At 46.5% G+C, this 25,953-nt stretch overlaps 1 protein-coding gene across 2 annotated transcripts in view; it reads right to left on the reverse strand.

The window, feature by feature from the left end:
- The window catches only part of CSTF3 (cleavage stimulation factor subunit 3), a 640,930-nt gene that overhangs the window by 252,002 nt on the left and 362,975 nt on the right, over positions 1-25,953 (reverse strand). For both annotated transcript variants that reach the window (XM_086955867.1, XM_086955866.1), the window contains one exon: positions 10,298-10,460. In XM_086955867.1, the coding sequence (XP_086811993.1) occupies positions 10,298-10,460 (163 nt within the window). The remainder of the gene's footprint in view (positions 1-10,297; positions 10,461-25,953) is intronic.

Raw genomic sequence — 25,953 nt, forward strand, 5'->3', positions numbered from 1 at the left:
CAGCTAAATAGTCCAGACCCAATTCTATGTGTGTTAGGACAGTGGATGCCGAGGGTGGGAGGCAGAGCAGTCGTTTGAGGAACATATTTTCCGTAATTTGCAGGTCCCTTACATTACAATGTCCCCAAACCCCGGAGCCATACAGTGCTATCGATGCACATCTATGTTTATAAATATTCAGCATATCTATGATACGGCGACTTCCTACTTTTGAAGCAAAGCGGAAAACACCTAAGGAGGCCTTCCCCATTCTTGCTTTAACATTGGTTTGCTCTGGGGCCCAGGAACCTCTGTTATTAAAAGTAACGCCCAGATAACAGAAATTATCGACAACCTCAATACGGTTTTCCTTGAAGTAAAAGGGTTTAAGGTGTTTTACCTTTTTGCCACACACCAAAATAAAAGTTTTAGAATTATTTATTTTAAGTTTCCTCCCCTGGATAAAGTCATAAAAACAATTCATCAATTTTTGAAGGCCTATTGGAGTCCTAGAGAGTAAAACAGTATCGTCAGTATAGAGTAATACTGGTATAGGTAGACCTCCTGCTTGTGGGGCATCAGCTTGGATTTTCTTTAGTTCCTGCTCAACTGAATTAATAAAGAGCGAGAAAAGCAACGGGGCCAAAACACATCCTTGTCGGATGCCGGATCTTACCTTGATCTTTCTTGTGCACTCCCCCGCTGGTCCATAACGGATTTGGGCCGATAAGTTGGAGTAAAGTCTTGCTAAGAAGTGGATAATAGCTGGGGGGGCGCCCATACCCAATAAAGTTGACCACAACAGGGTGTGGTCGACCAGATCGAAGGCGCTAGAAAGATCCGCAAAACACAGGTACAGGGATCCCGGTTTGGCCTTGGTGTATTTTCCTATTAGGAGATTTAGGTTAATACATTGTTCTATAGTACCAAGGCCCTTTCTAAAGCCATACTGGGATGGTGCAAGAATATTATTGTCTACAGCCCATTCTTCCAACCGCATTAATAAGACCCTGCTCATGATTTTTAATGAGGAATCCAGAAGGGAGATAGGGCGGTAGTTCTTAGCCTCGCCTCTATCCCCCTTCTTATAGATTGGAATGATAATGGATTCACTCCAGGTTGAGGGAGTGTTGTTGTCCACAGCAGCATTAAAAGCTAGGGTCAATAATGGACTCCACAGGGCCAGATCATATTTATATAGGTCGATTGGTACCCCTTCTGGTCCTGGTGCCTTCCCTCCTTTGCTACCATTGATTGCCATGTCTACTTCATGGATCATGATTCCCAAAGGTTCAACTGGAGTAATGGGGTTATTACAGATGTTATCATGGCGCTCCCTGATTGGGTCAAAAATCCCTGTGAAATGTAAGACCCAACTGTCTTCACTTACTTGGGCAGTAAGGACTGGGAATTCTTCCTTCAGGAGGAATGGGCTATTAATAGTGCTCCAGAACAGCTTACTGTCCCGGAGAGCTGCAGCTTTATTCAGGTCATCCCAGGCTTGTTCTCTTAGCTCTTGTTTTCTGTGTTTCAGTCCGATGTTATAATTGGCCCTCAGGTGTTTGACCACTTCCCTATCTCTAGGTAGGTTGGAAAGCGCAAGCTTAAGGGCTTTTAACGCCTTAGTGCATGCCTGGTTAAACCAGCCTAACGTTTCCTGTTTGATTGGGGCCTTGTTGGAAGTAAGGGTTTGCTTGATTATGGTGCCAAGTTTCTCGAAATTGTTTACAATGCTTTCAGATGGAGCATCAATTTCGAGGCAACAAAATATCGTTTTTAAACCAGCTTTCACAACACTGCGATGTAGATTCTCGGATTTTTCCCCACACCATTTAATACGTATCCCGTTTTGCCTACATGGAATGATGTTGTCTACGACCCTGCCGGTAAATACCTTCCTAGGGGTCTCAGAAAAGATGGACATAGTTAGAGCATTGTGGTCACTCAGTCCTAGGTCCAGAATAAGCGGGACCGTACAAAGCGGGACAATCCGGGTTGAGATGAGCAAATAATCAACAACAGAAACAGTATTCCTCCCCGTAAAAGTAGGGGCCATATTACCCTCATTATCAGGGGCATGTTGATGAATGGACATATCATACTTTAACAGAAGGTTGTTAAGGGAGGTACCATAGGGGGAGTGTGAGAAATGGACTAAGTATTCCCCATTGTCGCCATCGAACCCACAAGCAGTTGTATAAGAGAGAGGGCAGGTTCTGATGATAAAGTCTCCCCCCCATATAATATCATAGGATATGGTCGATTTATAACAGATTGAGTCTAATACTGTTTCAAGTTCATCCACAACAGAAGTACTGGTAGGGTCAAAGGTGTTATTATAGTGGTTAATCAACAGAATATTTCTACCCCTACTAGCCACTATTTCCAATATTTGAGAATGAAAACCCCACTTGGTGGCTTTTTCTTACAGACACAGGGAGGTGTACAGATAGTAAAATCAATAATCCGCCACTGGCCCTCCCCATAACAGATTCTTTAGCATGACAATTGTAGGAGACAAAGCCATCGTAATGAATGTCTTCAACGGACCATGTTTCTTGGAAACACAAAATATCAAAGTCCTTGATATGTTCTCTCCAGCCCAGGGCTGCAACTTTTTGACGCCACCCTGCAATGTTCCAGCTCACCATTGAGTATCCTGTTGGCTTGCGGGCCTGCACCAGTTCAGTAGGGGTAACTATGGAAGATGATGTCACACAACCCGTATCTATAGAACCCAGGACATGGGGAGCAAGATAATCCGCATTCGGGTCAACAGATGGTGTAGATTTCATATTAGGAGGAGCTACCGTGCATTGGACCGGAGATATATTATTAGATGAAGCTTCCCTACCTCCAATGTCAGGAATCAGCTCGGGAGATGGTACATCGGGGGGTAGTCAATCAACTCCCTCCAGGCCTTCTAAACAGGCATAACTATCATATTCAGAAAAGGGGTAGGGTTGGGGCAAGTATTGGGGTGGCCTGGGAGGTCTGATGTCAAACGGTCGCTGACTGCCCCTACGCTCCACTACAGTCCAATCCCCTCTTCTAGTATGGTGGAAATTGTTAGTTGGTGGGAAGAAGAAAGAAACTGGGAGGGTCTGAATTGTGGAATCAAATGATCTGTTGAAGCCCGCACAAATATGAGAAACCGTACGGGGATCTCTAAAGCTAACAGTAATGCAGTCTCCGTTGATGGTTTTAGGAGTCTTGCCAACCCAAGGAACCCTTCTAACCATGATGATTTCATTATGTAAATGGGTCGGGAGGGGTCTATTCCAGTTAAGCCATTTCATGATTTTACTTTTCAAGGAACTAAAAGTTTCTGTTTCCCCTTTTTCTAATGGCGGTACTCCAGCTAAGATGACCGTAAACCGGTTGGCTTCTGGCGGGAGATCAGGCCGTCTAGGTCTAGGGGTTTTATATTCTTTGACCGGTGATCCCTGATTCACCTCGTCCATATGTACCGGGGGATTAGACAAACTGGCTTGTTGACTCGCCAAGTGCTGGGGGGTTGTAGTATTATTTTTGCTGGGCATGGAGGGGGTGGGTAAACAGTTTACTAATGAAGGAATAGGGGGTTGGGTCGGATTAGGGAGGGGAGGGACCAGGGGGGTAGGGACAATAGGGGGGGTATTTTGGCTTTTGGGCTTACTGGAAATAGCTAGGATCGAAGCAGTTGTTTTCTCTATGTTGGATATTCTAAGGTCCAACCTATCCAGTTTTGCCCCTAACGGTGAAATAATCGATTTAAGTAAGGCCACAACCCACTCCATGGACACCTCTCTCCCAAGGGGGGCAATTGCTTGGGGATTGATAATCGGGGGTGGTTCACCCCGCAGTTTAGCTGATTTAACAGATCTTCCAAATTTGGTTTCTTTTTTATTGTATACTCTTTTCCGTTTCCTAATAGCACCTTCCCTCTCCCCTTGGCTCTTAGAATGAATGATACTCTCTTCGATGTTAGACATAATAGAAACATCATTACTGACAGGAGCGGGGTTGATTTCTGCTACAGTAACAACGGTGTTAGCTAGGGTATCAGAGTCCACTCTTAGCGGGGGTTCTACCTCCGGGGTTGCAGGCTGGGTTTCAACCATAGGGCTGGAATGGTCGCTGTTTCTGGCTGGTGTTTTGGCATTAGCGAGGGGCCCTATAGATTAGCGTTTAAGAGAAATAAGTTCTGTAGATAAGCGCTTCTCCAGGATGACAATTTCTTTGTCTATGATATTATTGGCCCTAATAAGGAATTTTTCCATACCTCCAGCGGTTGAGAGGCTTCCAGTTAACGACAATTTAATCCTGGTATCTCTGCTGGCCATGGCCCAAAATGACAGGACGAGACTAAGCAAGTTAGGGGGATTGCCCGGTCCGGTCACTCCTGGTCACGAACGGGCACAAACGGGCCCGCTCTTCGCCCCGGTCGCTCCCGCGCAGCGGGTGCTCCACCCTATGGAAATAGGGGAGGGCAGGGGGCGGCGCCGGCAGGGAGAGCAGCCACAGGTGATGCACGCAGGGACTCCTGGTCACTGGAGTCCCTGCTAGGCAGCTCGCAGCCCTGCCGGGGTCCAAGACTTGATGATGGTAATGAAAGCAGGCTCCCCCTCTCCTCCCACACAGAGAGAGTCACGCGACGCAGCGGGACCCGCGCAGCGGGTCCGGCAAGGCGTTGAAGGGCAGCAGCAAGACACCACACGATACTCCAAACGCCAGCAAACTCCGTAGAAGCTTCCCATGTATCTGTTCTTGGCATGTAGGGCTGCTGACATTCATATCTGTTCATAGATCGCCGCCTAGTGTTGGGTCCGGATAATTGCATATTGTTGTCCTGGAAGAGTCTTCGAACTATCACGAGATAGGTGGCTCCTCCCTTGGACTACAGTGCGCATGGGCATCCTCTCCATCCTCAGATTTTTTTTCGCCATTGTGGCAGAGATGGAGTATAGTACAGTAAGAGATGTCCATGCAAAGAGTGAATGCTGCAGCTGCGACAGGCACCGGGGAGGTGAGTGGGTGATATGAATGTCAGCAGCCCTACATGCCAAGAACAGATGCATACTGGTAAGTAGCATATTCCGTTCGAGGCATCTGGGCTGCTGAATTCATATCTGTGCATAGAATGTATAGCATTATCTCCGTTAGCGGTGGCTACCTGTGTCAGCTGCAGCAGTCTGGAAAAGAGGTTTGTGAGCAGCCTGTCCTACAGCAGCTTGCTGTTTTTAATGTACATCTACACAACAGTGTTTTGAAAATGTATGTGTGGTTGACCATGTGGCTGCCTTACAAATTTCGTGTAAAGGAATATTACCCAGGAAAGCCATGGATGCCCCTAGCTTGCGTGTGGAATGCGCCCTAGGGGGAACTGTTAAGGTGCGTTTGGCTTTTAAATAACATATTTTGATGCACTTAACGATCCATCTGGCATCAGTGTGGGTTTAATGTGCTGAGAAGTTTGATACCAAACCTCAGTCGTCAGGGTAGCCATTATGGTGCTGTGGAGCTCGTAATGACAACCTTCCAGCACCACATACTCTTAATGGCATCACTGCACTTACAGTGCCCAGGAATGGCCCTGCGTATTGTAGAAGCACAGGGCTCATGCACCTGTGCCCGCACCACTGGCATAGGGCACCCAGCTAGAGGGGTGGCTGATGTATGCCAGGGCAGTGGGTTTGTGGGCATGGCACACAGGGATGTGTGCCATGTCGACTCTTTGCTTAGTTCTGCACCTAGACACTCAGCATTGTGTGGGTGTCAAGGTACAGGGCCCCTAAGGGTGGCACAATAAGTGCTGCAACCCTTAGGGGTCTTCTCTGGTCACAATGCCCCGGGTACCTAGGGTACCATTTACGTGGGGCTGACATGTGGCCAGAGATGCCAATTGGGTTTAGGCTTTAGTATAGTTTTTAGGGGAAGGAACACAGGCCCTCGTACCCGATTGGCAGGGACCCAGGGCACACCAAGGAAAAGTGCATCAGATATTAGGCAAAAATTGGGGGGGGGGACTGCAACAGAAACTCACTTTCTCACATATGGGTGCTAAACAGGGAGGAGCCGGAAAAAGGGAGATTTAGGATCCTCTGTTGAGCATCTGGCTTGAGAGCGGTTAATCGCAACCAGGAGGACCTCCTGGAGCAAATCCCATGCGCATACGAGTGCACCGACAGCATGGCACCATCCGGCGCTGTGCTAATCACTTGGTTGGCAACAAGCGACCATTCCTTGATGACCTCCTCAAAATCCTTTGATCTTCCTTTGGCAATTTCTCCTTAAAGCGGTCCAAGGAGTCCCATAAGGCCCTGTCGTAGCGACCTAATAAGGCAGCTGCACTAGAGACTTTGAGCGAAGATGCTGCAGATCTGCACACCTTCCGTCCCCAAGAGTCCTGGGACCTACTTTCTTTATACGGCGGGACTGAAGAAGACGCAGCTACTGCATGAGTTTTCTTTGCTGCCGCAGTTATAACAGGGTCCGCAGGCGGATCTGATTTTAAGAAGACAGGGTCTGTTGCTGCAGGTTTACATTTCTTTTGAATCCCCGCTGATGCAGCTTTAATCGCAGATGGTGTGAGGAAAATATCCATCACCGGTTCCAGAAGACCGGGAACCAGAGGAAGCAACGGACGAGATGCTGCTCTCTGATGTAGAGTCTAAAAAATAACTGTTGTTGCCACCTGAGTAGACATTTCGATGTTCAGCTTCTGAGCCCCTCTCTGAAGCACATCATGATAGGTGTTAATGTCATCTATCGGTGATACCCTTGACAAAGGGCTCTCTGATAGAGTAGGCGAATAGTCCTTCTTGGAGATCGGGGAGGAAGAGGAAGACCACGTAGGTGATCTCCTTTTGCGATGGGAACTAGGTCTGCGCTCCTGTGACCTGCCGGCACGTTCCCCACGTCTGCGCAAGGGTGATCTATCCACTTCCTACACCAATCTTTGTAGAGGTGACCTGTGAAGAAGACTGGTATATTCTTCCTCCCGTCGGATGCTCCTGTATCTTTACTACAGTGATGGAGGGGAAGGAGCCATCTCTGTAACAAATGAACAGCAGGGGAGACACCCCTGTGATGTGAAGGGGACCTATGATGTGGTCTGTCCGAGTGCCTTTCTGACAAGGCATATAGTGAACGCTCCGCTAAAGGGTGTGTCGAGGAGTGAGACAAAGAGTGTTGTGACGCGGATTCAGTCACTATAACCACAAAGCCTTCTCCAGACCTCACTGATGTGGGCTCGACGTCGGGCACATGACCTGCTGTGACTGAGCCCTTCTCGACGTCGACCTGGACCTCCTTCTCAACGTCGATTTCCGGCCTGGTGTTGGAACCAGTCTCGACGTCGACTCTGTTCCTCGACGTCCAGTGCCTTGCAGACGCCGCCGGAGTATTCCTTTGTCTCGACGTCGAAAGTCGGTGAGCCGACGACGGCGGAGGGGTTCTGCTTCTCGACGCCGAACGTTGCTGTGCTGACGTACAGGTAGGGTCTCTGCTCCTAGACGCCGATCGTCGCCGTGTTGACGGCGGAGGACTCTTCATCCTCGACGCCATTCGTCGCCGAGACGACGGCGGAGGGCTTCCAATCCTCGACGGCGATCGCCATTGAGACGACGGCGGAGGGCTTCAGATCCTCAATGCCGATCGTCGCTGGGTGGACGATGGCGGAGGACTCCTGCCCCTCGACGTCGATCGCCGATGGACTGACGACGACGGAGGGGTACCCGCCCTCGACGCCGAACGTCGAGCTGACGAGGGTGGGGGACTTCTGCTCCTCATCGCCGGGTTGACGATGGCAGAGGGCTTTTACTCCTCGACGCCGATCATTGCCGAGTTGAGGATAGTGGAGGGCTTCTGCTCCTCGACTCTGATAGTCGCCGGGTTGACAACGGCGGAGGATCACGATTCGTCGACGGTGAACTGAGAAACGTACCTGAATGATGGCGTTCTCTCGACGGCGAGCCCGCCGTCGATGGTCTTTTCTTAGGCAAATGACCCACCGGTGGTAGTTTTTTCAGCGCAGAGCCCGACGCTGTAGCAGAAGAGTGAGGGACTTTGCTTCTGGATGTAGATCTTGTCCTCTTAGAGCTCTTCCTCACCGGTGACCTGCCTCTGGAAGATGCCTTTTCTGCCAGCCCATAAAGATGGATCCTTTCTCTGTCTTTTAGAGTCCTTTTGGATAGGGACTGGCAATAAGGGCAAGTCTTGGGGACAAGGTCCTTGGGCAAACAAAGAATACAGACCTCATGAGAGTCTGACCTGGCCTTCTTTTTTCCACAAGAAGGGCAGGGGTCAAAAAGAGATGGCATTTTGAGTGGAAAAAATGCCCATAACTGTCAAAAAAAAGACAGAACCTTACTTAAAAAGATAAAAGACGTCGAAGTAGGTCAAAAATTTTCTAAAAAGTGAAGACTATTTCTGACTAAAATCAGAAAGAAGTGGAGCTGTGTAACCAGGATCCTTCCTGAAGGAGCCAGAAAGAACAACTGACCTAACGATCAACCCTGAGGCATGATGGGAAGCTGGGGGTCATGAATGCCTTAAAGGCACGGAGCCAGTTTATTTCTATGCTGCTATGAGTTAGCTTTTCAGGCTATGTTTTCTGCAATGCAGCCTCTGAGCTTTCAATGCTTTCAGTCGTTTCTGAGAGTTTGTGGTAAGTGCTTCCTTGAGGAATCTATTTGGATAGTAAGATGTCTGTCCGAGCTTAGTTATCTGAGCTGGTTGGTTAATTTGCTGTTCTTTTTCCTTTGCCCGCAGGGGGATGAGGCGAGTCTCGCTATTCTATTCTAGTGCTTATGACTATTGATGAGGATCCTCTGGAAGAGAAGGATTAGTTACGTACCTGTAATCCTAGTTCTCTTCCAGGGGTATCCTCATCAAAGTCATAAGCAACCCTCCCGCCTCTCCGGGCAAAGGATCATTGTATTTTTAAAGGCAATGTCAACTCCTTGTGCTATGGCTTTCGAGTCACCGCAAAGAACAACTGACCTAACTGTCACCCCTGAGGCATGATGGGAAGCTGGGGGTCATGGCTGTCTTAAAGGCACGGTGCCAGTTTATTTCTATGTTGCTATGATTTAGCTTTTCCGCCTTTTTAGGCTGTTTTCTGCAATGAAGCCTGGGAGCGGTCAATGCTTTCAGTCCTATCTTAGAGTTTGTGCTAAGTGCTAAGGATTAAAACAGTTTTTAAACATGCTCTGCTGTTGATTTTCCCTGTTTCTAATGTATTCTTTATGATATAATGGGGAGTCCTTACAGCATTATTCAGCTCTCGTGTGTGTAAGGCTGCATTAGCTTTTTTATTGTGTGTGTGTGTGTGTGTGTGTGTGTGTATATATATATATATATATATATATATATTTTTTTTTTTTCGACCGGATTGGTTGACTTGTGCTGCTATATATATATATATCTATACTACTATTATAAAGAGAGAACTGGGAACCTTTGAGGCGGGTAAACTCGGGAACCACAGCGCCAATCCAAACACCCAATACATCATTGGAATTTTCAGGGTCTGCAGGATGGCATAGGCTATATACCACCAAAAAATATACGTTCTTTAAAAAATATAAGTTACAAAACAAAGTAGTCCCTTGGAAGTAGTGCCGGCCGTGTGCGCGAACGACGTGCGTGCTGACATCATCAGGTGCGTGGGGAGGAGCGGCGGACAGGAGCGCGAGGAGGAGCGGCGGGCAGGAGCGCAGAGGAGCGGTGAAGTTTGCAGAGGCTGAGGAGCGGCGGTGCTCGCGGTGGGCTTGCAGCGTGGAGCCGACAGGAGCGGTGAAGTTTGAGGCTGGGGAGCGGCGGCGCCCGTGGTGGGCTGACGAAGGTGTCTGTGGGGTTGCAGCGTGGAGCGGACAGGAGCGCGGGGAGGAGCGGGGAAGTTTGAGAGCCTGATTGCTCCCGGACAACATCGGGACGGGGAAGTTTGAGAGCCTGATTGCTCCCGGACAACGTCGGGACGGGCTGCTAGTATTTATATATCTAGAGAGAAATACATATATGTGGGTCACATATGATTAGGTTTCCAGGGTCCCGCGCATGGGCGGGAATATTCTAGAGCTTATGACTATTGATGAGGATCCCCTGGAAGAGAATATGGATTTACAATCAAGTGAAAAATAACAGCCAATCCAGTTCCTTTTGGTACCGAAATGTATTGGCAATTTGAATTTCCCAATCTTCACTTTGCAGCATGGGCAATCTTTGTTTGGACTATGTTTTGCTACAATTAGTTTACTGGCTTATAGCAGTAATCTTCCAACCTTTTCATAACACCTAGCTGTAAACGCTATTATTTAACAAGTTAAACTGTTACCTCTTTTTGTGATGAGCGTTTGGTCTTCTGTCCGAAGGGGATTGCTCTTTTCCCACTGTATATATTTTTTCCACATTTCAACCTGCTGAGCTTCTTGAGGGGTATTTTGTGGTGGCACAGAGGGTGCATTACGATCCAGTCCTTTCATCACAGTTTCATATTCCTAAAAAGAAAATCATGTTATTATTTTATGTTGCCCCTCTAAACAGAACATCAAAAACGATTTCCTAAATCCAAATTATATAATTTCAGATGTTGCAGTGATGTCATCAAGGATATCATGAGTGATGTGATATGGGAGGTAATTAGCAGTGCCTGTTGAGAACACAAGTCATAGTTACTTTAGGTAATTTATCCTGGCCTTAAAGTAACAAAATGGTTACTTACTGGTAGGACTAGTTTTGCAGCCTGAAGAATTATCACATACTGTGCATTATTCCGCCATATAGTGGTTGGGTCTGGCACTCTCCTCTTGCAGTCTCTTTTCTCTTTCTCTCGCTCTTTTGTTTTTGTTTGCTGTACATAGACTATTTTCACCATTTGTTGCCTAGTTCAACCTTCTGACATTAGACACCCGCCCTGGAAGCTTCTTTGCTTAGTTGCCATCTTTAGATTCTTTCTTCTGGTGCTGTTTGACCATCTTAATGTCCCGTAGGCTTCCTCTTGGCTTGTACTTTCTCTGCTATTGTTTTTTTTTATACCTTGCCTAATTTCCTGGGGACGCGGGTGGGTCACATGTGAATCTAGAAAATTGTTTAAGCTGCATAACTACTCCTACCGGTAAGTAACAATTTAATTTTGCAGTGTGAATCATTCCTCGATTCACACACTATGCATTGATTTCGCAATGGTTTCCTCACTGCGTTGGTTGGGCTAGAAATGAAGTTGAACTTGGAAATAAATGTTTCTGCACTCTCTGTCCCACATGTGTCTCCCCACTTGTATGTCGATGCAGCAGTGCTTAGTAAAGGTGATTGCCATGTATATGCCACTTAGTGGGACGTTTGCCAGGGAGGCTAAAGTAGCACCTTTCTTGTCGAGTATGCACATGGTCTTGTTTCCAGTTGTGTGCCAGACTTTGTAACAAATAAGGATTGTCTGAGCTATCCACCTTCAGGCCTCAACACATCATAAACATGTTACCAGACCTGCAGGTCTAGTGGCTTAAATAATCTACTCAACTTAACTGTAATGCTCTTGATCCATAAACTGTTTTCAAATTATGTGATCCTAGGCACATTTTTTAATTTACTGAGCCGCCATTTTCTTCTTATCACATGATAGTACCTTCAAATATGTTAGGTCAGCACTTCTGCTGTACAAAGAAACTCATGTTTGATTAAGGGACAACAATTTTGCTCCATATAGGATACAAATCTAGCCGTATTTAGGGTACACATAACCCAGGAGTTGCCATAGTTCAATACCACATTTGTCATCAGGCGGGTGCAAGAATGTTTCTCAAATCATGTTTAAAAAACACTTTTAATAAATATGTAACTACAGCATTAGATGGTAGCACACATTTGTAACCAGCACATTTTCCATTGAAATAGCCAGAGACTTTCTAAGTGACATGCGGTTTTACTGACAAACTGTAAAGTGTACAATGTATAAAAGACAAATGCTACTTACCAGTATGCATCTGCTCTTGGCATGTAGAGCTGCAGAGTTACACACTATGCATAGATGGCCACCTAGTATTCGGCCCGGATGTTTGCAGTTTGTTTTGTAGTAGAAAAGTCTTTCGGAGTCACGGGATAGGTGACTCCTCCTTAGGATGATACTACACATGGGCATCGGCTCCATCCCCAGATTGTATTTCACCATTAGGGAAGTGATGGAGCTGTACAAGAAGTAGTGATGTCCATGTGATTTGTATCTAATTAAGATAATACTGGAACAGATAAAGGTAGCCGGGGAGGCGGGTGGGCGTCTGTAACTCTGCAGCTCTACATGCCAAGAACAGATGCATACTGGTAAGTAGCATTTTCCGTTCAAGGCATATGAGCTGCAGATTACACACTATGCATAGATTGTATAGCAAAACCCACATTTAGTGGCCACCACCCGTATCTGTTGTAGTTGTTTGAAACAGTGTTTTTATTACAGCCTGGCCCACAGTGGCTTGTTGATTAGTTTGCACATCTACACAATAATGCTTTGTGAATGTGTGTGGTGTAAGCCATGTAGCTGCTCCGCATATGTCATCTAAGGGGATATTCCCTAAGAATGCCATTGAAGCCCCTATCTTCTTGTTGAGCGGGCTTTTGGAGGAATTGTTAACGTGCGTTTTGCTTTTTGGTAACAAATTAATATGCATTTAACTATCCATCTGGCGATCCCTGATTTTGATATAGGGTTGCCTTTATTTGGCGGCGATTAAGACACAAAAAGTTGTTTTGCTTTACGAAACGATTGTGTTCTTTCGATATAGTACAGCAGAGCTCTTTTAACGTCTAAGGTGTGTCGAGCCCTTTTCTGCGACTGTTTGAGGCTGCAAGAAGAATACGGGCAGCTCAACAGATTGATTTAGATGGAATGGTGAAATGACTTTAGGCAGGAATTTTGAATTAGTACGAAGAACGATTTTGTTATGATGCATTTGCAAAAAGGGTTCATGAATGGTAAATGCTTGTAGTTCACTAACCCTTCTAAGAGAAGTGATTGCTACCAGGAAAGCTACTTTCCAAGTTAGGAATTGCAATTCACATTTATGTAATGGTTCAAATGGAGGACCCATTAACCTTGTGAGAACAATGTTCAGGTTCTAGACTGGTGCTGGTGGGGTTCTGGGAGGAATTATTCTTTTGAGTCCTTCCATGAAAGCTTTAATAGCTGGTACTCTAAAAAGAGACAGATGTTGTCTGTTTTGTAAGTAAGCTGCAATGGCAGCAAGGTGCAGTCTGTAAGACGTATAGGCTAAGTTACATTTTTGAAGGTGTAATGATATCCTATGATGTGTTGAATAGACACGTCTAAGGGATTTATTTGGTTGTTTTGGCAGTATATGACAAAGCGTTTCCACTTAGCAGCATAACATGCTCTGGTATAGGACGTCTAGCTTCTTTATTGATATTCATGCATTCTGGAGGAAGGCTGAGGTAACCAAACTATGACCTCAGGAGCCAGTTCGCTAGGTTGAGCTGAGCTGGGTCTGGGTGTCTGATCTCTCCATGGTTCTGCGTTAGTAGGCGTGGAGATAGATTTAGTTTTTGATGTGGCACCACAGACATTTGTAGCAGTGTGGTGTACCATGGTTGTCTGGCCCAAGTTGGAGCGACTAGAATGAGTGTCAGGGAATATTGTTGTAGTTTGCGCACCACTAACTGAAGTAGTGGGAGAAGAGGAAAAGCGTACGCAAATAGTCTTGACCAGTTCATCCATATCTCATTGCCCTTGGACAATGTGTGTGGGTATCTGGCGGCAAAGTTTGGGCATTTTGCGTTTTCGTGGGTGGCAAAGAGGTCTATCTGAGGTTGTCCCCACATTTGGAAGAACGGATGAAGAACTTGCGGATGAAGTTCCCACTTGTGGATCTGCTGAGTTTGTCGACTTAGCAGATCTGCGATAGAGTTTTGAACTCCTGGGACGTGTTGGGCTAGGAGGAAGATTTTTAGCGGTATAGCCCATCTCCATATCAGCTGTGCTAACTGAGAAAGCTGCAGAGTGTGTGTCCCCCCTTGTTTGTTTATGTAGTACATAGCTGCCATATTGTCTGTGCGGACTAAGACAGCTTTGCCTGACACTTGGGTTTGAAATGCTTTCAGAGCTAGAAACACAGCTAGCAACTCCAAATGATTGATATGGAGTAACTTTTGTTTCGGTGTCCACCTGCCCTGCATGGTGTGATGCAGTAGTTGGGCTCCCCAGCTGGAGAGCGATGCGTCCGCTGTCATGACTACTTGGGGAACTGGCTCTAGAAACGGTCGTTCCTTGGAAAGGTTTGTGGTGTTCCACCATTGCAGAGAACGAGGAGTCCGACCTTCTACCAACACTAGGTCTGTTAAGTGACCTTGAGCCTGATTTCCATTGGCGTGCTAGGAACTTTTGAAGTGGACGCATTTGCAATCTTGCGTGAGGTACTACGGATATGCAAGATGCCATCATTCCTATGAGTTGCATGAACACTCGAGCTGGTAGCGAGTGTTGTGGTTTGAATTTTGTTAGGAGATTTTGTACACTTGTTATCCTGACTGGAGAGGGATAAGCTAGTGTTAATTGGGTGTTTATTGTAGCGCCGAGATATTGTTGTATGTGCGAAGGGTGCAGATGCGATTTGACGAGATTTACCGTGAATCCCAAGTTGTGAAGCAGTTGAATAGTAACTTGAGTGTTTTGCACACACTGTCTGTATGAGCTGGCTTTTATGAGCCAGTCGTCCAGATACGGGAAGACGTGAATGTGCGGTCTTCTTAGGTGTGCTGCTACTACTGCTAGGCATTTGGTAAACACCCTTGGCGCTCTTGTGACCCTGAATAGGAGTACTTTGAACTGGTAGTGTTGTCCGTCTAGCACAAATCTGAGATATTTTCTATGTGCTGCGTGGATGGGGATATGGAAGTAGGCGTCCTTGAGATCTAGAGTGACAAGGAAGTCGTTTAGTACCAGTAATGGGAGGACCTGTTGTAGTTGTAGTGTGACCATATGAAAATGATCCGATTGTATGTAAAGGTTTAGAGGTCTGAGGTCTAGGATAGGTCTTAGGGATCCGTCCTTCTTTGGTATTAGGAAATATAGGCAATATACTCCTCGGTTTTTCTGATGCTCTGGAACTATTTCTATTGCATTTTTCTGCAGGAGAGATATTACTCCTGTCTGAGCAATGCTAAATGTTCCTGTGACATTGGACGTTGCTTGGGTGACATGTTTGGGGGGTAGAAGTTAGTTCCAGACAATAACCTGATTGAATTATTTGGAGCACCCACCTGTCTGATGTGATGTTTTCCCAGGCTGGCAGTACTGTGAATGTCTTTTCCCCCGACAGGAGTGGAATGAGGCGGGGGAAGGGAGTCATTGGGCAGGGGGAGAGGCAGAGCGCGAGTTGTTATTTTTGCCTCTGCCTTTGTTATTGTTACCCCTGTACCCACCCCTTTGGTAGCCTTTACTGTAGGTAGACTGTGTAGGGGCTTGTACGAGGTAGTAGCGGTGTCTGAAGTGTATCCCCTGGTGGCACCTCGATAGTTTGAGCGACGAAATGAACGTTTGGTAGCCTCTTTCTTCATTTTTTCTAATGATACATCTACCTCAGGTCCAAATAGGTGTTGTTCATCAAAGGGTTGGTTAAGAATGGCGCTTTGTACCTCAGGTTTGAACCCTGATATGCGCAGCCAGGTGTGTCTGCATAGCAGGACGCTGGTGTTAACTGCCCTAGAGGCCGTGTCCGCTGCATCAAGGGCACACTTAATAGTGGTGTTTGTGATGTTTTTCCCCTCCTGGATGAGCTCGTTTGCTCTATCCTTGTACTTGTCAGGGAGGTGTCTCATAAGTGACTCTAGCTCATCGTAATGTGCCCTGTCATATCTGGCTAGAAGTGCCTGTGTATTTGCGATACGCCACATGTTTGCTTCTTGGGAAGCTGTTCTTTTGCCTGATGCGTCAAGTAGCTTAGACTCTTTATCTGGTGTTGCAGCCTCACCGGATGTTTGTGAGTTTGCTCTCTTGCGTGCGTTGGAAACTACAAGTGAGTCTAGTGGTACTGGGCCTTTAATATATGCTGGGTCTGATGGGGCAGGTTTATATTTTTTCTCTATCCTAGGGTTAATGACCAGAGTTCTGATTGGGTCTGTGAAGACTTCAGGAGCATGCTTGATCACTCCTTTGAGCATGGGCAAGATGGATGAAGACCTTTGTGCATCGAATGTATCCATCAGGAAGTCTTCCTCAACAGGGTCTGTATAAATATCTACCCCATGATAATGTGCAGACCTGTGAATTAATTCATTGAACCCAATAGTGTCTTCTGGTGGGGAAGGCCTTGAAGAGTATATGTCATCCTGAGGGACATTTGGGACGTCTGGGGTGGTATAATTGTCCCACGGGTCTGGGAATCCTGTGGGCGTTGTTGGATCAGGTGTGTTACCCCCCCATATCGTCAGAGCTATCATCCCTGTCTGGTGTGATAGGGGATGCTGGAGAATGCTGTGGTGGTGGTGATGGTACAGGCGTGGGAGAAGGGGAAGGCGGTCTTGAGAGAGGTAGCCATGTCCTTCTTTGAATGCGGAGCTGGAGATGGTGTGTCCAGTGGTCGCTTTTTTGGAGCCAAAACTAAGTGTCCAGTGACTGGGTCCTTTTCCAGAGACTTTTGAGCAGGGTCTGGGCAGGATAAATCCACAGCAGGGGGTTGATCGTTTGGTGCGGAGGGAGTCTTGTGCACCGATATAGCCAGTTTTGGTTTCTTGGCAATGGCTTTCACTGGGGAGGCAGCCCTCTTTTTTGGCTCCGAAGATTTTTTCGGTGCAGAGTGTTTCTTCGGTTCCGGCACGGTTTTTGGATCCGATGACCTTTTCGGAGCCGATTATTTTTTCGGTTCCGGTGGTGTCTTGGAATCCGAAGCGGGCTTGTTTGGTTCCATTCTGGGTTTCGGTCCCGAAGGAGTAGTGGTGTGCTTTGGCGCCGATAGCTTGGCTGTCGAGGCTGTTGTCTTTTTCGGTGCCGGTGTGTGTGGGCCGGCACCGTGTGAAGGTCGACTCGAGCTCGAGTCGCCTGAAGGCTTGGTTAGCTTCTTAGCCGGGCCCAAGGTGGGGCAGTAGAAGCAGTTTGCCGGTGGGCACCCGAGCTGGAGGGCGAGAGTGTGACCTGGGCCTTCTGTGTCGAGGAGGGGTCGGGGTCGACGGTCTTACTTACGACCCGCTACGCTGGAGTGATGTCCTCGACATCGGAACCTTTTGCCTTCCTCGAAGATGTCGTCCGGAATCGAAGCTGAAGATCTTTGAGCCATTGTTCTCCTCGCTCTTCAGTCTTTTTGGAGCAGCAAGAGGCACAAGCTGAACAGTCTTTCACCTCGTGCTCATGAGAGAGACAGAGGTTACACACCTCATGCAGGTCGTTGTGGGGAAACTTCGACCCACATTGAGGACACTTCTTAAATGGCGTCCTTTCCATGAGCTAGAATTGAGGGCTAGGTAGGCCCGAAGGCCGTCGACAACAACCGGAATCGAGATCCTCGATGTCTGAAGATTAGCATCGACTGGAAAGCGTTCAAAACGAAGTTTTGTAGTTTGGTGAGGATTGCGCGCCGAAGGAAATCGGTTCCAACACGGAGCGCTGGAAAGACATCCGAGCCCGGTGGCGGAAAAAAACAATCTGGATGCCCATGCGCAGTATCATCCTAAGGAGGAGTCACCTATCCCGTGACTTCGAAAGACTTTTCTACAACAAAACAAACTGCAAACATCCAGGCCCAACACTAGGTGGCCATCTATGCATAGTGTGTAATCTGCAGCTCATATGCCTCGAACATAGAGTTTCTGCATATATTTTTCATTTGCACATCACCAAGTAAAGTGTTCTGATTTGTTTTGCCCTTATTTAAGTCTTTCATTGTAAATAAAAAAAAAAAAATTGATACTTGTATAGCGCACTACTCACCCGTAAAGGTCTCAAGGCGCTTGTACGAATACCGCTGTGGAACCCATCCTGACTTTCCCTGTGAGGCGTCCACTCCTGGGCACCCCAAGGTGGAGGCCAGGCATCCTTAGCATTGTGGGGCCGTTGTGGAGATTAAGCAAGCTATTGCCCAGAGTTGCAGAGTGGGACTCCATGATAGGAATAGGCACAGAGGCGAGAATTATCAGGTCCGTGGAATTTTTGAGCCCAAGACCCGCCGAGGCAGGGAATTGAACCCTGGTCCCGGGCTAGACCTCTGCATCAGGGTCTGCCGTTCTAACCATTGAGCCACACTTCTGAATTAAAAAAATGTGCTGTTGTAATTCCTGATTTTAGGAAAGTGCCCCTTTTGGACATGGTCAACCCCACTTTTTGCTTGTTATTTGATGTGATTTAGACTGGAAGTGACTGGGTTACTGCTAACCAGGTCTTCAGTGACCAATCGCTTTTCTAAAACTGTGCAAATGTACCCCCAATTGGCAATACATTTAGCACCCTCTTTAAGTATCTAGTAACTGGTACCCCTGGTACCTAGGGCCTGAGGTACTTAAGAGGGCCCCCAAGGACTGCAGTACAAATTGTGCTACTGCAGCCTGCATGTTTTGGTGCAGACTAAAGTGAAGAAAAACCAAAGGGGATGATGGACGGAGCGTTGACAATACAAACACTCACCCCCAGTCAACTGATCTGGGTTTAATATATCACCGTTCTTTAGCTCACTCCGCCAACCCAGTTCAGACATGGCCATATGCAAATCAGTCTGACCCTGTGCCTCATGGGAACAGTCCAGCCCGAACTGCCAAGCCATGTCTTCCCTGGACCGGAATCAAGCTTCCCAGGACCGGTTTCTGACATTACAGCCGTCTTCAGCTGGGCTTGCTTGAATCCAGTGGCAAAGTGAGCAAGGGACTCACGTCTGAGCATACCCTGCCAACTAAGGGCGAACAAAGAAAAACCAAAGGGGATGATGGACAGAGCGTTGACAATACAAACACTCACCCCCAGTCAACTGATCTGGGTTTAATATATCACCGTCCTTTAGCTCACTCCGCCACCCCAGTTCAGACATGGCCATATGTAAATCAATCTGACCCTGTGCCTCATGGGAACAGTCCAGCCCGAACTGCCAAGCCATGTCTTCCCTGGACCGGAATCAAGCTTCCCAGGACCGGTTTCTGGCAGACTAAAGTGAAAACACAACATGAAACACATCCCTGTGTGCCATGTTCCCTAACAGTGCATTTAGTGTTTGTAAGTCATCTCTACAGCAGGCCTTACAGCCCTAAGGCAATGTCCCTCATATTACATGAGTGGACATATCTATACAACCATATGGTCAGTTTCATTGCTGCCAGTGCAAGTGATCAGGGAAGCCATTTTAAGTACATGTGCGAAGAATTGGTCAAAAACGATTTTCAACGCTACATGATAGCTTCACTGAAAATAGGGATGTTTGGCATCAAGTCTTGTATTAATAAACCCACACTGATTCCAGTGTTGAATTTATTAATACATGAACCTAGAGTGAACCTTAGAGGTGCCCCCTGAAAGCCTACCACCCACTGGTGTGTAGGCTGACTGGTTTATGGAAGCCAGCGACCAGAGACAGGTATCTCACCCCAAAGAGTGAGTCTCTTTGCTCTCCGGAGGTCAGAAACAAAGCCTGCTCGGGAAGAGGGTATTTACAACCCCTCCCTCAGGATGACCTGAGCAGTGGAGCTTCAAAGAAGCCACCGCCTTTTAAATGCAAATCTGGCTCATCACAGGAGAGGAAGACAACCCCCTTTGTCTAGGCAGTCAGGTAGGAGTGCCCAACCCCAGGCCAGTACCTCCTCTAAGGTGGGCTAACTGAAGTGGACACAACTTTTCAGAGTTAGCCATCTTTGTGATGGCAAACCTAGGAATTCTGGGAGAGGATTATGCTCGCTTCCCACAGGAAGTGGTCATAAAGTGGGTGTAGTGACCCAAAGGGTAAGTAGCCCTTTTGCTACTACCCTACAGTCCCCTAAATTCAGTATTTAGGGGAGCCCTTGGCACCAGAAAAGCAGTTCCTGCCAACCTCAAAAAAGAAGATTGACGTGAAGAGTCATAAAGAGCAAGAACTGAAGACCCAGCAACTGACTTGCCGTCAAACCTGCTGACAAATTGCGCAAAAAGACGACTTGTACTGCAGCTGCTCTGCCTCCAAAGCCTGGGAGACCCGTCAGCACTTCACCCAGGAACTTGTGGAGCAGCGGAGCTGCTTTCCTGCATCCTGCAGGCACCTGGAGAGACATGAGTGGACTCGAAGACCGCAAAAATCCGATGCCTAAGGACACAACTGCAACCGTTGCTCCAAGCCTGAGTTGAAGTGGACCAACAGTGCCACCGTGGTCCCCCAGCCCTCCAGAGACCGCTATGGTTTCACCTCTTGTGGAATTTGACACAGTTTTGTAGATAGTACATGGCTGTAATAGTGTCTGTCCGGATTTGGACAGCCTTGTGAGACGGGTGCAGAAGGAAACCTTTCATTGCTAGGTAATCTGCCTTAAGCTCCAAATAGTTGATGTGTAGAGATTGATATTTGGCATTCCAAAGACCTTGTAGGGTCAAGTCTTTAGGTGGGCACCGCAACCCCTCTGTGGTGAGAGTGATGTTAGGAACAGGGTCCAGAAAAGGCTGCAGCATTTAACAGGTTGTTGGTGTTCCACCATTGCAGAGAACGGGGAGTGTCAAGGTCTATCAACACTAGATATTCCAGGTGACTGATACCACTGGCGAGCTAGACACTGCAGGAGAGGAAGCATTTGTTGCCTTGCGTGGGGAACTAAGCCATCATTCCTAGCAGACGCATGCCACTTTATACTGTGAGTGTGTGGTTTGGCTAGAACTGGGGAAGAGTTGCCTGACTGTTCTGAACTTGAGCAGGACTGGGGTAGGCTAACCCTAAATGAGAGTTCAAAATTACTCCTAAGTAAGGTTGAACTTGTAGAGGTTGAAGATGAGACTTTGGGACATTGGTAGTAAATCCTAGTCTGTGAAGTAGATCCACTTTGAACTGTGTGCGTAGTTGGCACTGGTGGAGAGTGTTGCTTCGATGAGTAAATCTTACAGATAGGGAAACGTGTACCTTTTGTCTTCGCAGATGTGCTGCAACCACTGCCAGGCATTTTGGAAAACTCGAGGTGCGGTAGTCACCCCAAATGGATGAATTTATAGTGTTTGTCTGCTATGACAAATAGTAGGTAATTGCGGTGAGCAGGGTGTATTGGTATGTGGAAGTAGGTGTTCTTTAGGTCTAGTCTCCCTGTTGCAGAAGCAGAATGACATCCTATAGAGTGACCACATTAAAGTGTTCAGATAGTATGTACTCATTTAGAGGTCTGGGCTGTAAGATTAATCTTAGAGACCCATCCTTCTTGGGAATTAGAAAGTATAGGGAGTAAACACCTGAATTTTCTCGTTGAAGAGGAACAGGTTCTATGGCCCTATTGAGAAGAAGAGCTTGGACCTCTTGTTTGAGAATGCTAGATGTTTGTGTGATAACCTGTGAGTGCAAGGTGGAATTTTGGGCAGTGCGGTAATGAGCTCCAGACAATAGCCATGTTCGTTAATGGCTAGTACCCATTTGTCTGGGGTGATGGAATCACACACTGGGTGGAAAAACTGTAGTCTGCCCCCGACAGGTGATCAGTGGTCGGTGGGGTAGGATTGGGTAGTCACTGTTTGGCAGTGGGTGTTGCTCTGCCTGCGCAGGCATCCCTGCTACTTCTACTGTAGGAATCTCTAAAACAACCCTTGGTGTAGGGGGGTTCAGCTTGTTTTTGTTGGGAAACATCTGTGGAGGTGGATTTATAAGTCCCTCTATAGGCTGGCCGATGAAAGAAGCCTCTAGAAGTGGATATTTGGAACGCTCCCATTGCCTTAGCTACATCAGTGGCCTTTTTCATTTATCAAGGTAGAATCCAAATCCAAAAAAGGTGTTCTTTATTAAAAGGCATATTTAAGACTGTGAGCTGGACCTCTCTGTTTGAATCCAGAGCACCTAAGCCATGTGTGCCCTCTGAGAACAGGGATGTGGAATTCCTATAGCCAGACGCTGAGGACATATTGTTTGGGGTCAAGGGCAACAAGTTTTAATGTGCATTTTGTCCTTGGGACAAGTAGGCCCTACTCCCTGCAGCACAACCCCTTTGGCTGCCAGTTTGCAGTAGCACATTAAGGGCCAGAGAAGGGCACAGCCTGAAGTCAGGTTATTATTTGTGTGCCTATGTTAATGCTGTTCAAAATTGTATTAATGGTTCATTAATTGAAAGCCTTTATTATTAGGGTTAGCGCTCCAAGTAAATGTAAGTTCTGACTGCACTACTGACAGTGGTTACAGTATAAAAATGTGTACTCACGGTTTCAAAGTTTAGCAATATGAGGCTATGAATAATGCTCCCAGAATGCTCTCTGATTAGATGCAAATATTTGCAGAAGCTTGAGAGCAAGATTAATGACTTTGCTTTCAATATAAAATGTTCCTACAAAAATGAAAGTAGGAAAAAAATACATTTTGCTAAACTACCGTGAAATTTCAGGTACCGTTTCTTTGCAGCATCATTTAGTAAAATGCGTTGATGCATGCTAGTATTTCGCAAAAATATTCATATTGGAAAATCAGTGTAACCAGTTTCAATAAGATTATGAGAAACAAAAATAAACAAGCATTGGCAAAGCCAGTAGGTCTGAAATTAGTGTCAGCTTTTTAATTTTGCCAATACGTGACTAGTTTTAGCATGGTTTTTGTAAAGCCTTCTTGATGTGAGCTGCCGGGCCCTCACCATTATAACAAACATTGGCAAAAGCAACAAAAAAATTGATCTAAAAAAGCACACATTGCCACATTAGTTACTGCCACTGAACAAAACTACTTTGTGTGCCAATATACTCCGTATGAAAGATCTTCATACCGTCACTCACATGAAGCCAGCCGATACAGAGAGAGGGAGAGAGAATTTTAATAAACACAAAAGGTTGTGGTTAACGCCAGACCAAATCAGGGGCCCTATTAAGGAAAGTCTCAAAGTGCACCCTTGGTATATGTACTTGCATTAAGTGCAGCTATATGGCTTTCTTGAATTTACAAGAATTTATAGAAGTAGGGCAAGAAATATACTGCTGGGAAATATTTGTGAACTGCGATTTATCATGACCAAATATGCATGTGTAGATTTGCTCATGCAAAAACCCGAGTGTTTGCAAAGTCATTTTCCCATCAACCACTTGTTTCCCAACTCTGGAAGAAGGTTTACGTCTGCCATTGTCAGGAGTAAATTTCCAACATTTCTCAGTATTGGAAAAGATTAGAGAAGAGTTGTTGAAAACCCTTAAAACATGCAAGTTAGTAGATTTGCATAGACTTAAAGGGCATTCCAACCCTGGAACCATTGCTTACCACTACCTTCAGTCCCAGTATGTAGATCTGCAGAAACGTGGCAACATAAAGGGATTGCCAGCATTCAAGAACCACTATGGTATGAGCACTGGCATAATCAGAGAGGCTATATCAGCTCTTATATAATGAGATTGCTGCCATAATTTGTCGCCGAACCACATGGCACCAAAGGGACAAATGGATTTTGTTAAAGGACAAGAAGATTTATGAAGCAACTTGCCCCATGGACAAGTAGATATTTTAATAAATTCCACACCCCTTTGAGAAGAACACGGGTATTAATACCTCTGGCTGCTGTATTTGCAGCGTCAAGGGGACAGTGGATGGAGTGGTTTGTAATGGCTTGCCCCTCTGTGACAAGTTGCTGACCCCTTCTGCGATGTTCTTCCGGGAGGTACTGCAAGAGTTTCTACATCTTGTCCCATGGGCTCTATCGTAGTGAGGTAGAAGGGCCTCTGAATTGCCGATAAGCCAATGGCTGGCTGCCTGTGCTGCAACCCTCTTCCCAGCCACATCTATGCATTTGCTTTCTTTTTCAGGAGAGGGTATCCCCAGTAGCCTGACTGTTTACCCTTTTTATGTGCAGTGGTTGCAACAATTGAGTCAGGTGGCTCAGTGGACTAAAGCAGCCACTGAAGGGGCCTGTATTTGACCTCATGGTCACAGGTTCAAATCTTGGCAGGTCCACTTAGCCTTTCATCCATCCGAGGCCAATAAAATGAGTACCATTGAGTTGGGTAACAATAAACATCTGTTATTCAGCGCCAGGACACATTCGTGTAATAATGCGCTTTACAAATACTGCTGTTATGTTATATTACTTTACTCAGGATTAACAAGGCGTTGCAAGGCACTGCTTTATATTTTTTGTCTACCAGAGTGGTGATGACCCGTGCAAGGACTGACTTCTTAAAAGTGTCCTCGTCATGTCTCATGCCAGGAAGTATGGGAAAAAATTGGATGTTCTTGTGTGTAAAAGAGAGGGTGTCAAATAGAAAGTCCTGTTCTATTGGTTCTTAGTGCAGCTCAACGTTATGAAAAGTCACTGTCCTAGAGATAATCTGTTGGAAGGAAGTGGCATCCTCAGGAGGGGAGGGACAAGCTGGATATAGGTCTGGATCGTTGGGGGTAGTGTTGAATATATCTCAAGGGTCAGAATCACCTACTGCCCCCCTAGCACTTCATAAACCGAGTGGGGAGACCCACGAGGTGAAACAAAGTGTGTTGTGTGTTGGAGACAGTGGTGGTGGGGAGTGAGGAAAGGATGGAGGAGGTGGTGGTGATGATGATGATGGTGGTGGTGGTGGTGGTGGAGGAGGAGGATAGGCAGAGCTATCCTTCTGGGAGGAGGAGGAATATTGAGTGTCTCCTAAAACGTTAATTTCCTCTTTGGAGGCAGAGAAGCAAGGAGCCGACCAGTTCCCTCTTGTATGTCAATTTTTTCCAGAATGGGTTTACCAGGAGATGTTGAAGCTGATGATGGTTTTGAATCTTTCGGCTTGAAAGGTTTTGGTGCCAAGGTTTTTGGCCAAGAGGTGAGATGCTTCGGTGCTGAGGGAGATTTTAGTGGCTGCCAAATTGGTACCTCCAGGCTCCCATCATGCACCACAGGTGACAGTTAGGTCAGTTCTTTTGGACGGCGTATAACAGTGTGGTAACAGCCTGGGTAACATGTAAAATAGTCAGTTCTGGTATTCGCCCAAAGAGGCGGGTGGGTGTACTTATGACTTTGATGAGTATACCCCTGGAAGAGTACTAGGATTACAGGTAAGTAACTAATCCTTCTCTTCCAGGGGATACTCATCAATAGTCATAAGCACTGAATAGAGTAGCAAGCCCATCCCATACCCTGCGGACGAATACCAGACCCTCTAAACAGTACACTAATATAGGTATTACCCAAACAAATTCCTCAGGGATGCCTGACCAACTTGGGCATCCGCCTGAGTATCAGAATCAAGGCAGTAATGGCGAGCAAAGGTGTGAACCGACCGCTACGTAGCTGCCTTACAAATTTCATCTACAGGAATATTTTTAAGCATTGCTATAGTAGCAGCCTTTCCTCTAGTGGAGTGCGCTCTCGGTCTACCCGGGAGATGTTTCCGTGCCAACTGATAACATAACAAAATGCATGACACAATCCATCTAGAAATGGACCTCTTAGAAGCAGGCAAGCCAGTATTCAGAGGACCGTAGTTCACAAACAGATGATCAGTCTTTCTAACACTCTTAGTTTTAGCTAGGTAAAACTTCAAAACTCTTTTCAAATCCAAAGAGTGCAGAGCTTTTTCAGCCGAAGAGCTCGGATTTGCAAAAAACGTAGGTAGTGTCACTGTTTGGTTAATGTGAAAATCCGAGACTACCTTAAGAAGGAATCTTGGATGAGTCCGAAGCACCACTCTATTCGCATGGAAAACGAGATAGGGTTCTGTAGCACAAAAAGCCTAAATCTCGCTAACCCTGCGCGCAGAAGTGATAGCTACAAGGAAGGACACCTTCCATAACAGATGTTGAAGGGAGGCCTTATGTATAGGTTCGAATGGGGGACCCATCAATTTAGACAAAACCACATTAAGCTCCCAAGGAGGTGAGGGAGCCCTCACAGGAGGATACACTTTTCTGAGACCCT

This window comes from Lissotriton vulgaris, chromosome 2_1 (genome assembly GCF_964263255.1).
Source record: "Lissotriton vulgaris chromosome 2_1, aLisVul1.2, whole genome shotgun sequence".
NCBI classification, from domain to species: domain Eukaryota; kingdom Metazoa; phylum Chordata; class Amphibia; order Caudata; family Salamandridae; genus Lissotriton; species Lissotriton vulgaris.